Source organism: Rattus rattus, chromosome 8 (genome assembly GCF_011064425.1).
Source record: "Rattus rattus isolate New Zealand chromosome 8, Rrattus_CSIRO_v1, whole genome shotgun sequence".
In the NCBI taxonomy this organism is placed as follows: domain Eukaryota; kingdom Metazoa; phylum Chordata; class Mammalia; order Rodentia; family Muridae; genus Rattus; species Rattus rattus.
Genome location: NC_046161.1, coordinates 58,258,169 through 58,274,068, shown reverse-complemented (window position 1 = coordinate 58,274,068; position 15,900 = coordinate 58,258,169). Strand labels below are relative to the sequence as shown.

The window sequence follows — 15,900 nt, the reverse complement described above, 5'->3', positions numbered from 1 at the left end:
GGTTTTGACTGATGAGGCTCACGGTCCCCATGGTGTCTGTGGAAAATGTCTATCTTACCGTAGGATATGTGCGTGGGACAAGCTGTGCCTCACTGTCTCATTGATACACGTGCATTCTAAGGCTGGGGATAGAAGCCAGGGTTTTGAGCCTGCTAGGGAAATATGCTACACCAGCCCGATTGATAGTAATGTGTAGAGCCCACGGGAAAGAGGTAGAGGGGCTTGTCTGTTAGCCAGGCTGGCAGGTTATCCTCCACACACCAGGCTTCCTACTCGGAAGGAGGATAACTCCTTCCCAGAGGGAACACAGAGGTCCCGGCCAGCCCTGTGATCCACCGCAAGGCTGGCTCCTTCTACCCTGCACGCTGTCTGGGTGTTAGTGAACTAGAAGATTCCTAAATGCCTACAAGAGAGCCAGCTCCAGAGTCCATGGTGAGAGGTGGTCTTGGTGGGCTCTGGTGAGCATCGCAGGGATCAGGAGCCGGAAAGTGAGGAGAAAATGGTCCTGTGTACCACAGTCTAACCAGTGTCTCTGAGGAAGGCGTTGCGGGGTAGCGCCAGGACAGAGGTACCCTGGGAAGACTGGCGGCTCTGGGTCTCCCTGGCTGGACTCCAGCTCCCACGTGCCTTGAGACACAAGAGGTTGCTCCTGACTCTGTGCCCTTAGGGACCTGCCTGTCTGGAACCTGCCACTATAACCCCCCCCAACACACACACGCACACAACACCCCATCCCCGTCAGCACCGCCTTCCCGACTTGGCAAGGCCACTTCTCCAAGCTGGAATAGCTCGGTATTTCCAGCTTGGCCTCCTGCCCACATCTCTGGGGCCTTGCAGTCTGTCCCTCTCAAGGCAGGACCTAGGAACCATATCAGCCATTGCTCCATGGGCTCACGGAGCCTCTTCCTGCTGCCCCGCTGAGTCTGTGGAGTCCTGAGCTCCCCTGACTTCTTGTGTGTATGTTGTGTGTGTGTGGTGGGGGGTGTGCATGCATGCGTCTGTGTGTGTGTGTGTGTGTGTGTGTGTGTGACATGTTTGCAGGGGTGTGTGTGAATATGTGTAGGTCAAAGGTCAACCTTGCATGTTGTTCCACGGGACTTGCCCATCCTTTTTTTTTTTTTTTTGAAGCACAGTCTCCCACTAGCTTTGACTTAAAGATACTGATAGGCTAGGCAAGGCTGACTTGGCAATCAAGACTCAGATCCTCTTGTTTCTGCTTCTCCAGTGCTGGGCTTACAAGTGCACACAACTCCATCTAGCTTTTCACCTGGGTACTGGGGATTGAACTCAGGTCCTCAGGCTTGCAGAGCAGGCACTTGTATTGACTGAACTGTCTTCCAGCCCCTCTGTGCCTTCTTAACTGACCTCCTAGGCCTCTCACAGCTTCCCTGGGGAGAACAGTAGATCTAATTTGTAAATCACCCAGGACGGGGACCACCACCAAAAGGACATCTTGATTATTAGCTGCAGCTGCCTGAGGGGTTCCCTTGCCCACTCTCAGCGGAAATGCCTGAACTGGCAAGGTCCCCTGGCCAAAGACCCTAGCAAGTGCTCCTTGAAGCTGGGCACCGAGAACTGGGTGACATGTAGAGCCAAGGGTTCTCACTGTTTCCTGGTGGCCACTGGGTACCAGAGGAGGGCCAGGGAAGTTTAGCCATCCCGGCCGCTTCTTTGCCTAATATAGAACTCTGGCAACGCTCTACAGCTCAGGGTGAGGGGTGACAGGAAGGGACAACTAAGAACCCAGGTTTTGCGGTTTTTCAACCATCCTAGACTGCTGCTGCCTGGAAATGTTTCATGGGAGAGATCCCCGGCGAACTACGTTATAGATAGAAGAACGCAGTGTGTGACTGCAGTGCACTGTTTACACAGTGCACGGAAGATAAACAGTTGTTCTAAATCGTATTTATATGTTGCGTTTGTTTATCAGAACCTTTTCTCAACTTCAACCCTGCTGCTTTCAGAATCATCACAAAGCCTGGATTTAGGGGTTCTCAATACTGAGGCTTGGTTGTACATGCGTGACAATTTATTTTGGCAACCCCCAGAGCATCAGAGTATAGAGAGCTTTGGGGTTCAGTCATGAACCGGGCGTGGGAACATCGTAATCCCAGCTACTCTGGAGGTTGAGGCAGGAGGATCACAAGTTCAGGGCAGCCTGAGCGACTTAAGTGAGAACCTGTGTCAGAACGAACAGTAAAACTATCTGAGGAGATAGCTCAGCGGCAGAGAGCTTTCAGGGCTTCCTAGGTTCACGCCTCAGTACTGGAGGAGGAAACAGACATAAGGTGCGCGGTAGGTGAAGCAGGGGATGCAGAAACCTCTGGAGGCTCCGAGTCGCCAGCATCCAGAGGCTGCCCCCTGTGAGTGAGATGTGGGCACCCGTGTGCTGTGGGCTAGAGGAGGAACGTGACCACAGAGCTCTTTTGCAGTCACCAGCCACTCCGCTTTCTTGGTGGCACAGAGTGTCCATTTGAACTTGTAGTGTACTGGAGGGAAGATCTCTCTTTGATTAAAGACAATGCTTGGTGGCCGTGAGAATTTTAACCGCATTGGTTTGGATTTTTTTTTTTTTTTTTGCTGGTCACCTAGGGTTGGTTCTTTCTTTCTTTCCTCCGTCGTCCGTCCGTCCGTCCGTCCGTCCGTCTTTCTCTCTCTCTCTCTCTCTCTCTCTCTCTCTGAAAGTGTCTTACTTACTATATAGTCTAGGTTGGCCTTGAACTCATAGACATCCACCTGCCTTTGCCTCCTGAGTTCTGGTATTAAAAATCTGCACCTCCATTCCCAGCCCACCCGTGGTTTCTTTTGACATGGACAGAGGTCTGGGTCACATACAGTGCAGTTACTTGCCTCTGTGTTCCAGCTTTCTGCTGTCCCCCAAAGGTCTATCCCTTCGTCATCTAGCAAATGGCAAAGTGAGTGGATGAACTTAGAGGCATTGCACAACCCAGGCTACCCTTGAATTAGCCGTGTAGCTGAGGGTGGCCTTGAACTTGTGAGCTTTCTGCTTTTGTCCCCTAAATTCTGGGATTATAGGTGTTTGCTACCGTGGGAGGTTTATCCAGTGCTGGGGATTGCACCCAGGATGCTAAGCACGCTGGGCAAGCACTCTACCAACTGAGCTGCTTCTTCAGCGGGGCTTTAAGTCCTGATGAAACCATTCTGGCTAGTGAGAATGACCGGATGTGAGGCCTTTTATATTGACCCACCACCTTTACTAACACTGATCCATTTCACAGACTGAGGCATCGTGCAGTAGCGCCCAGGTGGGATGAAGGGAGATGTCAGGGTGTTTGGGTGGTCCACTGTCGTCCGTACTTGACTCTGGCTTTAAACACTCCTTCCACAAGCCGTGACTGGGCTGTAGTGAAAGGCTCGATGTCACTCAAAGGCCCGAGAGTTGCCTACCAAGGAGGAAGTGGCTAGGTGACCAGGAATGCTGGCCTCCACCCAGGCAGGGTGGGAAACACACGGTGAGCCCAGGGGTAGTTAACAGCAGACTGGGAAGGAGAAGGTTGCTGTTGCCTGTGGCTAAGAGGGTAATACACAATGGCTGTGATTTATGGCCTGATTACTTGGGATCCTCCTCAGTGGCTGACTGGGGCCTAGGCTCTAGGAATGCAGACGCCAGCAGCCTGCAGGCCACTAGTGCCCGTGGGAGGGAGGAGGAAGGGCTGCTGGTGGCTTGGCAGGCACCAGTCTTGTGGAGGGGGTACAAGTCGCACCCATGGGCGAACTCAGTGAGAGGGACTGTGCTAACCTCCAGCTGGAACTGTGGCAGCTGGGACTTGGGATGGGGGTGGGGCACTTAACTTCCCTGAGCCTCTGTTTCTTCTGCACATATGTAACCTACACATTGGTATCTCTCTGCCTTCTGCAAGTGCACTGAGTGTTAGATAAAGAGAACGGAGCCAGTAAGATGGCTTGGCAGATGGGGGTGCCTCCTCCCAAACTGACAAACTGAATTTAATCCCCGGGACCCACATGCTCTACTAGTTTTTGCAGGTTTTCCTTTGACCACATATAGGGGCACCTTGGCACACACATGCCCACACTTTGTACCTGTGCACCACTATGCCCCACTCCACCTCAGCATGGGGCGTTCCCTGGAATAACACTCTCCAGGCTCAGTTCAGACTGGATCTCTTCACGTTTCACGGCCTTGGAGCTGTGTGGCTCAAGATGTGGGATGAACGTGGGGTGCACTGGGTAGCTCAGAATGCAGGAGTCAAGCTGACAGCAGAGAGCCCAGCCGATGAGCTTCTGCCAGCTGCAGCGGGCGGTGGAAGATGAGCTTTAGGCACTTCGTTTTGAGGACATTGTTGTGGATGTTGATGTGTGGGCCCAAGTATAAGTCTGAGTTAGAAGGAAGTATGCCAGTAAACCTCAGACTGCTTGGAGAAAACAAGAGGACGTGGAGATGCCCCAGCAGCGGCGTGGTGTCGCTCTCTCTCTCTCTCTCTCTCTCTCTCTCTCTCTCTCTCTCTCTCTCTCTCTCTCTCTCTTTGTGTCTGTCTCTGTGTGTGTCTGTGTGTGTGTGTGTGTGTGTGTGTGTGTGTGTGAACCTGCAAGGTAGGAACTTGGAACAAAATGCCACCACACTCTCCATCTGCCCCGCCCCCCACCTGAACCCCTAGAGGGTAGATGTCATTTGATGTGGTCTCAGGTTCACTAGGGAAGTCAGGCTTGGGTTCAGACGGTGACCATAGACATTGAAAACCTGAGGTGACCAGCTGGAGATGTGGTTCAGTTGGCAGAGTGCTTGTTTGGCATGCACAAGGCCCTGGGTTCCATTTCCAGCACTCCGTAAGCTAGGCCTGCTGTGCACCCGCAAGCCCTGCTCTTGGTGAGGTGAAGGCAGGAGGGTTAGAGGAAACAAAGTCTGAGATGGTGACCCAGGCCTAGTCCGGTGGACTGGTAAACACCAGGTTTATTGGGGATCCAGCGTACAGCAGTTCCCTCGTGGACAGACTACACATGCCCTGGAAAAGCAACTTCCTCTTTCTGGAGAAGGTGGTCCCCAGCTTCCCATTCTTAACCAGACTGTCCAGGAGCAGTAGGAAAACTGAGGCTTTCCCACCCTGGGTTGTCCCTAAATAAGTAAACAGAGGTTCAGCATCGGGCTTAGGAATAAAACAAAAGAGGCCTTGGAATGGGAGCCAAGGTTAGAGTCTTTTGTGACAAGAACTGGTCCTTTCCCTAAACCTGGTGAATTCCTGATGCTCAACTGCTTACTCTGGACCTCTTAGCTCCTCTCCCTCCCTCTGTCTCTTCCTCTCTTCCTTTCTCCCTTCTCTCCCTCCCTCCCGCTCGCTCCCTCTCTCCCTCCCTTTGTCCCTCCCTCCTTCCTTCTTCCTCTTCTTCCTTCTCCCTTCCTCTTCCCCCTCTCCCTTCCCCTCCCTCCCTCCCTCACCTGGGGTTTCCTGCTCAGTGGCTGAGGACTTGCTTGCTTAGGGCTTGGTTGTCTCTTTTATTACACTGAAGTTGCTGGTTTTCACTCTGTCTCTGCCCTCAGCTGTCCACCCTGCTTGCTGTCACAGGAGAGCTGGCTCTGGTGACCCCCATCCTTCTCCTTTGAGCGGCTGACAATGTGCTGTCAAGCTCACTGCTGGGGTCTGGAGCTGACTCCTTGGGTGAGGGGTAGTCTCTGGTAGGGAAGCCTGGGGTGGTGTAGGGGTGAGGTGTGATGGATATGGGCCCTCTGACTGGGCCCTTTGCCTACTGTGGTTGAGTCTGGGGCTCCTGGGAAGGCTGCCCTGCTGGAAGCAATGACAGAGCAGGCCTGGGGAAACTTATTCTGGGTCAGAACTGCTAGAGGAGTTCATCTTTTCAGAATCTCTTTAAATGCCGTAGGAGATAAAGGAGTGAAACCTTACCTAGTACAGCTCAGGATGACACCCTGTTCCTCTAGAGACCAGAGGCTAAGCAGCCAAGGTCAGTATTCAACGAAGGCCTTTCTGCAGGTCTGCTTGGCCTCACAGAAGCTTTCACCAGACTCCTGAGGGATCCAGCACCCTCCCTGGTGATGCTTCTAAGGACTCAGACCGCCATATTGATCCCAGCAGAGAGGGTCACCCAAGGGTAGGATCCCCTCTCTGCAGTTGCTGAGGAGACTCTGGCTTGGGTCCTACCCTGAGAATGGGGTGCGAGAGCACTCGTAACTCACTCATGGTGGCCAGTCCTCTCCCTTGGGGAACACTCCCCCTAGAACACACTCCCTGCTGTGGTTTAGGCAAGTGGAGCGGTTTGGATGTGAGGGAGAAATTAAAAGGACAGGCGTTTTCAGAGCAGCACCAGACCCTCTCTAGAGCGAACAGAGGCTGCATTCGAGAAGTCTTTCTGTCCTCCTGGGAAGGTGGTCAGCATGCAAGTGTTCTACACCACTGAAGCTGCATCCCAGACTGAGGACCCCTTTTAGCACCCATCTTTTCGTGGCCCAGCAAACATCTTAGAGCTGGCATGGTGCCTGTGAGATTATCCACACTGCCACGGGGGTTGGCAGCCCACATGGGAATAAGAGCCATAGCCCCCATCTCTGAGCCTGCAGAGATAGGAGATCAGATCCTAATCTTGAGACTTCCTGGCTGCTGACCTTGGACACAAGCTTCTGAGATGGACAGTTTCTTTATCATGAAATGGGAGGGGCGGGACTGGGGAGATGGCTCAGTTGGGAATATACCTGGTGCTGCCCAGGTATTAGGACCTGAATCCCTATACCCTGGGATCCACATCAAGGCTGGTCAGGGTGGCCCACACCTAGAGTCCCAGAGCAGGGGAAGGCAGAGATAGGGTCCCTAGGGCCAGCTAGTATAGCCTAATTGACAAGCCCCAGGTTCAGGAAGGGACCCTGTCTTAAAAAAACAAGGTGGATAGCTTCTGAGGAACAGCAGCTGAGGTTGACTTCTGACCTTCTCATACATGTCCACACATACACAGACATCACAGAATGCCTGAAAACACAAGAGGAGCGGAGAGGATTAGCCGTTTGCCCTCTGAGTGTCTTTAACCTGTTTCACTCTGCCTGGTATTCGTAAAAACCTTCTCCAGTGTTGACTGATTTATTATTATTAATATTAATTTATTATTATTTCTATTACTATTTACTTCTCCTTGAGTCTCTAGTCCATTAGCACACCTTATCTCTGCTATGGTCGTTACCTGTCATGAATATACTTGCAAACTACTCGTTGTATGATTGCTGTAAATAATTTGTGTAGCTTACATTTTGATCGCTAATGTGAGTTAGCAATCCCTGTTAATTTCCAGCTTGCTTATTTCCAGACAAGGCATCATTTGATTGCAACTGATCCCAATGCCCTATGAAGTAATCGCTGATCGTACGTACCCCTGTTTTAGGAAACCGAGGCCCCAAGGAACAAAAAGTCACTTGCCTGAGATAGCAAGACTGTTACTGATGTTTTAGGGTACAAACGGGGCTCCACTATTATCCTCAGTAAGCCAATTAAAAAGACAAGGGGTAGTGGAAAGTGGAGAAAGGCGGTTTATTCAGTATGGTTGCCTTGGGAAGAGGAACAAATAAATAGGTCCAGTGACAGCGCTCCCAAGGCCATCGTTAGGGACTGGCATATGAGGTTCAGGTTTAAATGGTCCCGTCCAAGGGGCAGCCCTGCGTATCATCATCGATCCTCATCGATCCGTCATTGCCTAGGATCCAGTCCCTCCTGCAAGGTGGTCTGACAAGTTGTCAGAACAGTGTGAAATCTCTGTTCTTGCTGACACCAGCCTTCTGCCTTTTCCTGCTCCCAGCATGAGATTCCTGGGGAAATTCCAATTCCCCGGGGACAATTGTCTGATAGCCAAAGGGAGGGTCACAAGTGTCTCTCCTTAGAATATTTCTGCAGGGATTGTTTCAATTGCGGATGAGCGGCAGAGCTGGGGTTTGCACACGGACTTCCTTGCTCTTGATCCAGTGCGTTAAACCCATGCCCTCTGAGTAGATACTGGTCCCAGGGTAAGTAAGTCACTTCACCTCTTTGGACCTTAGGTCCTCCCCTCAGTCATCGGTCCAGTGGACTTCCTGTTCCTGGGCTCCCCTAGCCCCCCTTCTTGCTGGCATTCTCTCTTTCTGCACCCATCTCGCTCCTGCCAGCAGAGCAACCAGATAGCCATCTGGGGAGGGAGGACAGCATGGTCTCCACACTGAAGACCCACAGTTGAAAGAGCCCCTGCGGTGGGCCCTGTGCAGGCAGGCGGCAGCGGTGGCCAGATCGCTTGTGATGTAATGAGCGATTAGGAACTTCCTCTTGGAAGCCGGGCTTCCTCTGGGAGCCCGAGGTGCTGGCTCTGAGGTGGGGGGTTGGGGAGGTGGGTGGGAGCGAGGAGGAGGAAACTCCTGTCAGCTGGGCCAGCTTCTGGACCGCGTTCAGCAGAGGCTCCGCTGGCTCGAAGCTGCTGACCATTAACGTGGCCCTGCGCGCATTCTTCCCCTGCTTTCCTGCAGCAGCCCGGGGCAAGGACAGGCCCTCCCTCCCCTGTGAGGAAAGCCGACCATTAATGAACGCTGCTTGCCGGACTGGCTGCACAACCTGAAGCTGTTTCTTGGGCTCCAAAGGACAAAGGAGAGAGTTCATTTGGAAACTCGTTTCTTCCCCTAAGTTTGATAACAAAAACTACTTATCTAATGGGCAAACAAGGCTTTAAAAGGGGTGTTAGGTTAACCAGATGCAGGGCCTGCGTAATTGTTCCCAGGCCCTGGAGCCACAGATGAAAAGCTGCCGGTTGGATGAAGGGAACTTGAAGCCACAGGCATGACATGGGACAGAAGAAAGTAGTTTTCCAGGAGGGTGGGAGGCCCCCATGCAAAGGGCTGAGAGGAAGCCCTAGGCTTATTTCCAGTTCTGCCACCAGCTTGCTGTGTGACCCTGAGCTAGTTGCTTCACCTTTCTGGATTTTAAGGAGCTGGTCTCTCTTCTCAGCACTCCCCAGGAGTTGGATTTGGTTCTTGTCTGAAGCTTACTGCTGGAGCAGTCTTTATTGATAGTTTTTAATCGGTGGCAAGGAAGCTGGTATAACCTTAGGTAGATGTGAAGCCCAGCAAACATTAGGGATGTGCGGGCATGGACCACCCCACAAGCCTCCTCAGAGTGCTCTGTCTTCCCGTCTAACTGGGGCATGTTCTGGTTCCTTCTTGGGATAGCCCACCCTGGGCATTGTGGTCAAAAGGCGGAGAGAGGGCAGGAAAAGACATTTCACTGCGCTCGTGCCTCAGCTGGGTCCTGTGAGGAGCACGACCTACCACGCTCCTGCCCTTTGTTTTGACAGAAAATTGCTGATTCGAAGAAGCTAAAGACATTTCTTGGGATTTCAACCCTCTCCACCTCCTCCGGACTCCAGCCAGCCCCCTTGAGGCCCAGTACCCCCCTCCCACACACACAAAATTACATGTTGGTCTGTAGGCACCCTGGCTGGGCAGAGAAGTCTGGAGGAAGGCATGGCTGGGGCATGCAAGGGAGACCGCCTTTGTTGGGGCTGTTGCCTGGTGCTCTGAGAAGGCAGCCACCACCCTCTGGTGGCAGGAATGTGGGTGCCTTTGGGAGACAACGGGGGTTGGGGACAGTCACCTGGGGACCTTGTAAGACCACTGTAGGTGCCATCATTACAGCAAAAACCTGCTTAGCCTAGTGTTTAGGTTGTGGTGACTCTTCACTGTGTGTGGATACCCCAGTTCCCACTGTTCTGCCTTGGAAGTCCCCTCAGCCTCTTCCTGCTCACCCACTCCTCTGGTTGTCAACTGCCCTGATTTTTTCTTCTCCTTCTCCTTCTCCTTCTCCTTCTCCTCCTCCTCCTCTTCCTCCTCCTCCTCTCTTCCTCCTCTTCCTCCTCTTCCTCCTCTTCTTCCTCCTCCTCCTCCTGCTCCTCTTCCTCCTCCTCCTCCTCTTCCTCCTCTTCTTCTTCCTCTTCCTCCTCCTTTTCCTCCTCCTCCTCCTGTCCCCTTCCTCCTTTCTCCTTCTTTATTTTTCTTTATTGCAGTGTTAGGGGATGGAACCTGGGGCCTTGAACATGTAGCCCAGTCTTCCTCCCTAGGAGCTACAGCCCAGCTTTGCTCTCTGCTGGCCAAGAGCTTCCTGCCTCTGGCCTTCAATGGGTTTTCTGTGTGTGACTTCCTTCACGAAGCAGGTGCACTTAAGGATGGTCCGTTCCACTGCGCGTTTGTGGAGTTGGTTGGTTCCTTTCATTGCTAACCGGTGTTCCTGAGAGGGCTACACCATCTCCCTGTTGGAGCACGGCTGAGCAGGACTCCCAACAAGGGACTGACTAGAACTTGCTGGGAATAGAAATTCAGAGCTGCACATTAAAGATACTTCTTCCATGCTCAGACGGGAGGAGTGAGGCTGAGAGAGGAGGCAGTTAACTGATCCTGGCTAGAAGGCAGGACTCCCAGCGTTTCTCCTCCCACCCACCCCTCCCAGCGGGACCCATAGCTGGCTGGGAACTAGGCCAGGCCCTGAGCTGGCCAGGGCTTCAGGGGGAGGGGGGCTGGGGGGGTGAGCGTGAGTTTCGGTCAGACCTCGGTCACCTTTGATGTTGCTCGGATCTGACTCCCCCGGTATTTATTTGCAATTAAAGAGATGGTTCCTAATTAGGCTGGTGGCTGTGGAAGATGACAGGGCCAGAGCTTTGGAACCCCAAAGAGAAAAGGCTCTTTCCACAAGACACTATCCCTGATGAGTAGGGTAGGGCCCTGTGGGCTCATGGGTGCAGCCTGTGTCACTGAAGCACAGCAGCTTACAGCAGACATGTCTCCACAGAATTGAGTTCTTAGAGCTCAGGAGTGCGAGCATGGAACCACAGCTGGGTTCATTCTAGAGCTTCCGTTTTCTTCCAGTCCCTTCTGTTACAGGGCAGGTTGGTCACCACAGGTGCCGACCAGGAGCTAACTGAGGTGCTTTATAGAGAGCGGAAAGGGCCCTCCCCGTCACCGTCCTCTTGAAGCACCTCTGAGCTTGAGCCCCCTGCCTGGGTTGTTCTAACGGGCCTGGAGCCAGTGAACACGATGACTGTTTCTTTCTGCACATGCTTGATTTACCGTTTGAATTTCTAGAGAGTCCTCAGTGGCCCCCTGTGAGCAGAGCCCTCAATGATGGATAGGTCTCTTGCGAAGGGGAGAAGTGAGGCGTGGGTGCATGGAGAAGCTTGCCAGTCAGGTGGCTGCAGTCTTTGCCCTCCGTCACTCATATGCCATATGGTTGGCACATTCAAGGACTTTAAGTCCTGGCCCTAACTTTGCCACCTCTGATGGGTATTCTCAGGCAGATCATTGTAACCCTGGTGCCACCTTCCAGAGATAAGGCCACTGAGCTGCATTTGCGGAACCCACAGGCCCTCTCTAGCCTGAACTTTAGTTCATGGCGGTGGGGGAAGGGGGGGTTAGAAATAAATACCCATTGGACAAAATAAAGCAGATCAATCAGTGCCATGGCTTCCCACCCCATCCCCATTTAAGAGTGTGGCTTGGACTTGGGGTGTAGCTCAGTGGTAGAGTTCCTACCTAGCAAGCTTGAAGGCCTGGGTTCACCCTCTCCCACACACACACACACACACACACACACACACACACACACACACACACACACACAGAGACAGACAGAGACAGACAGACAGACAGACAGACCCACCTCACTCTAGGGACCCCTTGGTTGATCTTGGAGAGCTCTAAAGCTGACGGAGGTGGTCACTCTCAGGGTCTTTTAAGTCCTTGCCCACAACCCCTCCACAGTCCTCAAACCTGAGCCCACCTTCAGAGGAGGCTTCCTGTGTGTAAAATGCACTGATACTTAGGATGTGTTTTATTTGTTTCCTCCCCCTGCTTTAGTGAGTTCCCAGAATCCTGAGGATATTTGCAGCCTTAGGGGAGGACCCAGAGAGGGCTGAGAGCCCTCTGCTCATATGTGGGAGGTAGGCCATCTCCAGGGCCATTGAGGCACAACAAGCACGTGGTCCAGGCCCAGAGAGGATGCTGTACTAAAGCAGCCAAGGAAGGTGCTTAAAGAGGGCTGTACAGGGCAGCAGGCTGGCTACCTTCTAGAACTGGGAAACCAGGCAGCTTAATTGCTGGAGATGGGTCCAGCCTGGAACTCTAGAGCCAAACAGCACCATTCCTGTGGCCAGGCTAGGAACCAGACAGGTAGCTGAGAGAAACAGTAAGTCACACTGGACTTATAGTTGCAAAGCCTTCTAGAAGATGGCAGGAAGAAAGTGCCCCTTCCCTGCCTATGGCCCCTAGGTACACTCACAGACTTGAAGCTGCTGTTTTGACCTGAGCACCAGGCTACTTTCTAACTAGTAGTCCCTTTCCTCAGTGAGAGAGGGAAGTAAGCACCTACAGGACTCATAGGCCCTTAAAGCAATTGCTATTACAGCTAGGGAAACTGAGACTCAGAGAAGGGAAGTGACTGGCCTGGTGAACAGTTTTAAGGAGTCTGCCTGTCCTTTTGCCTTTTGGTAAAGCTCTTATCTCTAAAAATATTTACATTATGATTCATAACAGTAGCAGAATTAGTTTTGAAATAGCAATGAAAATTTATGGTTGGGGCTCACCACCACAGCGTGAGGAACTGTGTTAAAGGGTCGCAGCTTTAGGAATGCGGAGAACCACTGGCCTAGAGGCTGGAGGAGTGCGCCCTCTAGTGTGGCTGGCTTGGGACCTTGGTGTAGCTCAGCAGGAGAGATAGGCTATGCTGCATTTCGCCACTGACACCACACACACAAAGGTTTGCCTCCTTAGGCTGGCTCCAGAATTTTGGGGTGCACAATGGAGAAATTCAGTTCCCTCACCCATGAAGGCAGTGCCTCGCTCATAGGAGGTGCCCATCGGTGCCCGGTACCCACCCTGGCTCTGCTCCCAGCATACTCAGACTTCTTGCACACAGCTTCTTGACCTCACTTGGCCTGGCTCACTAGAGGAAGTCTTGCTGGCTGTGAGCAGTGCTGGAAGCTCATGGCCACTGGGCATGGCCTTGTTTTGCTGGCCCTCAAGTTTCCCAAGCCTATGCAAGATGGATGGATATGAGGAGGAACAGTGGCTCAGCAGGATGGAGTTCAGGACCTCGCCGATCCTGGTCTCCTGCCGTGGGCTTGAACCATCCATGTCCACTAGCCAAAGGCACTTAGTTAGGGATAGCAAGTATCTCCTTGATTCCTCTCCTCACTTTTAGCTAGCTTTCGGCTCGTGTGAAGATGTGACTGTCCCCAGCAGACCGAGGGACCTGTGGCTGGCTCCTGAATGACAGACGGGTCTGCTCACAGAGTCCTTGTGCGGTCCAAGGTAGCAGCCTACAGAGAGCTCTTTGGGCAGTCTTTAGCTAGGAGCCAAGCAACCTTCTATGTGTGATAAGAGGGTCCAGGGCCCTCTGGAGACTCAGGACTTAAGTGGAGGCTTCAGAGCCGGCCTCATGGCTCCAGTAATGATTGCCCATGCGAGGTTAGGCTGATTGTTGGTCAAGCCCCGCCCCTTGGGAGGAGCTGGGTGAACATCGGTCCTGTGTTCAGAAGGCCCCAGCCAGAAGCGAACATGGCCAATCATATCATTTCAGTGGACAGTCATGGTGAGGCGGAGGCCCAGAGCAAAGACAGGATGCCAGAGGCCTCCGCATCTGAAAAGTGGGCCTTGCCCGACAGCCAGGGCTCCGGGTCTGCCCTCCGAGTCAGACCCACTTGTATCAGGTCCCCACACTTGTGAAAGTCCCCCAAGTGGAGCGGGGCAGCGTTTCAGTGCCAACAGGACAAAGCACGGGTCACTGCTTTGCCAAACAGTGGGGAAACTGAGACCCGGAGTGGGGCAGCGCACACCCTAGGACTAGACATCCACGAACGTCCTTTGGAAAACAAAACCTACTTTTTAAAATAGCAGCCATGAGTAATAGTGCTCAGGGGTGGTTGTAGGCTTCAGGGAACCTGGGAGTCAGCTTGGTAAGGAGCACAGGAAGCCCGAGGTAGAGAGTGCCATTAGTGTTCTTCTGGGGGGATGCTTGCCCAGGCTGGTTTGAAACATCCTGTATCTCCTGCCCCCTGAATACCTGAGACAGCAAGGTGCATGCCATCATGCCAGGTAGCATTTAATCAAAAGCCAGCAAAGTGTGCAAACCACACCTTACCGTAAGAGATCTTGACCTCGCTCCTAACCTATGCTGGAGGCCCCTGGCCGAGAGCTCTGTTGGGGTAAAGTCCTGGACTGAGGGGTCCAAATCACATTCTGGTTTGGCCTCTGTGCACCTTGGGCAGGTCATAATGGCTTTGCAGACTTAGAAGATTGCTACACTCGCGTTGGTAGATTGTAGGTTCTTTTCGTGTTCCTTGGTGTTCGTCTCTCCTAGATGTAAAATTATAGTGGGCAGGGGCTGGATGTGGTTCATATTTGTGTATCCCAGGGTCTAGCACACAGTAAGCACTCTGGTTTGCATACTGCAGGTTCACTGTCCTATGTGGGGCAGGATGAGCTGGTAAAGATGCTTGGTGCCAAGCTTGAAGACTTGAGTTTGATTCTCGACGCAAATTTTAGTCGAGAGTGAGAAATTCTCACTGTGTGCTAAATTATTTGGCAGCCTCGCGCACAGTGGGTGTTCACATACTCGTTGATCTTGGAAAACCATGCCCAGCCTCCCCCTCCCCCCTGCACCTGCAGTAACCTTGCCATATCTTATGCTTGTGTTGCAGATGCCAGCATGTCTCCAGATGCCACCAAGCCGAGCCACTGGTGCAGCGTGGCATACTGGGAGCACCGGACACGCGTGGGCCGCCTCTATGCGGTGTATGACCAGGCTGTCAGCATCTTCTACGACCTACCTCAGGGCAGCGGCTTCTGCCTGGGCCAGCTCAACCTGGAGCAGCGCAGTGAGTCGGTGCGGCGCACACGGAGCAAGATCGGTTTTGGCATCCTGCTCAGCAAGGAGCCCGATGGCGTGTGGGCCTACAACCGGGGCGAGCACCCCATCTTCGTCAACTCCCCGACGCTGGATGCGCCCGGAGGCCGCGCCCTGGTCGTGCGCAAGGTGCCACCGGGCTACTCCATCAAGGTGTTCGACTTTGAGCGCTCAGGGCTGCTGCAGCACGCAGACGCCGCTCATGGCCCCTACGACCCGCACAGCGTGCGCATCAGCTTCGCCAAGGGCTGGGGACCCTGCTACTCGCGACAGTTCATCACCTCCTGCCCCTGTTGGCTGGAGATCCTCCTCAACAACCACAGATAGCAAAGCGGCTGCCACTGCGCCGCAGCGTCCCCCAACCTCTGGGGGCCAGCGCCCAGAGACGCCACCCCAGGGACAACCTCGCCCTCCCCCAGATATCATCTACCTAGATTTAATATAAAGTTTTATATATTATATGGAAATATATATTATACTTGTAATTATGGAGTCATTTTTACAACGTAATTATTTATATATGGTGCAATGTGTGTATATGGAGAAACAAGAAAGACGCACTTTGGCTTGTAATTCTTTCAATACAGATATATTTTTTCTTTCTTTCCCTCTTTCCTTTTTTAAAGAGAATTATACAGCAGAACTAGGTGGAAAGCCTGGGTTTGGTGTATGGTTTTTTAAAAAATATTAATGCCCAGACAAAAAAAACAAAACAAAACTAATACCAGTCACTCTTGATAATAAAGTGTTTGCATTATAGTTTTTTTTTTTTTTAAAGCTGTCTTTCTTACAAAGAGGAATCTGCAGGACTTCAGTGGGCTTTGGGGCCATTAGGAGCTTGGTTTCAATATTTACTGAGTTTGAAGTAGAGGGAGTCAACAGAAAAGGGAGCTGACAGGGTGGCGGTGGCGGTGGCAGTGGCATATGTCTGTAATCTTAGTACTTGTTGGGTACTGGGGACCGGTGGATCGGTAGTTCAAGGCTGTCCCAGCTATGTAAGAGTTCTGGGCTACAAAACAAA

The 15,900-nt window shown here is 52.5% G+C and overlaps 1 protein-coding gene across 2 annotated transcripts in view; it reads left to right on the top strand.

The window, feature by feature from the left end:
* Smad6 (SMAD family member 6) overlaps positions 1 to 15,638 on the top strand; it is a 69,217-nt gene extending 53,579 nt beyond the window's left edge. For both annotated transcript variants that reach the window (XM_032910410.1, XM_032910409.1), the window contains exon 5: positions 14,674 to 15,638. In XM_032910410.1, coding sequence (XP_032766301.1) covers positions 14,674 to 15,206 — 533 coding nt within the window. In that variant the 3' untranslated portion in view covers positions 15,207 to 15,638. The remainder of the gene's footprint in view (positions 1 to 14,673) is intronic.
* The last annotated feature ends 262 nt before the right edge of the window (positions 15,639 to 15,900 follow it).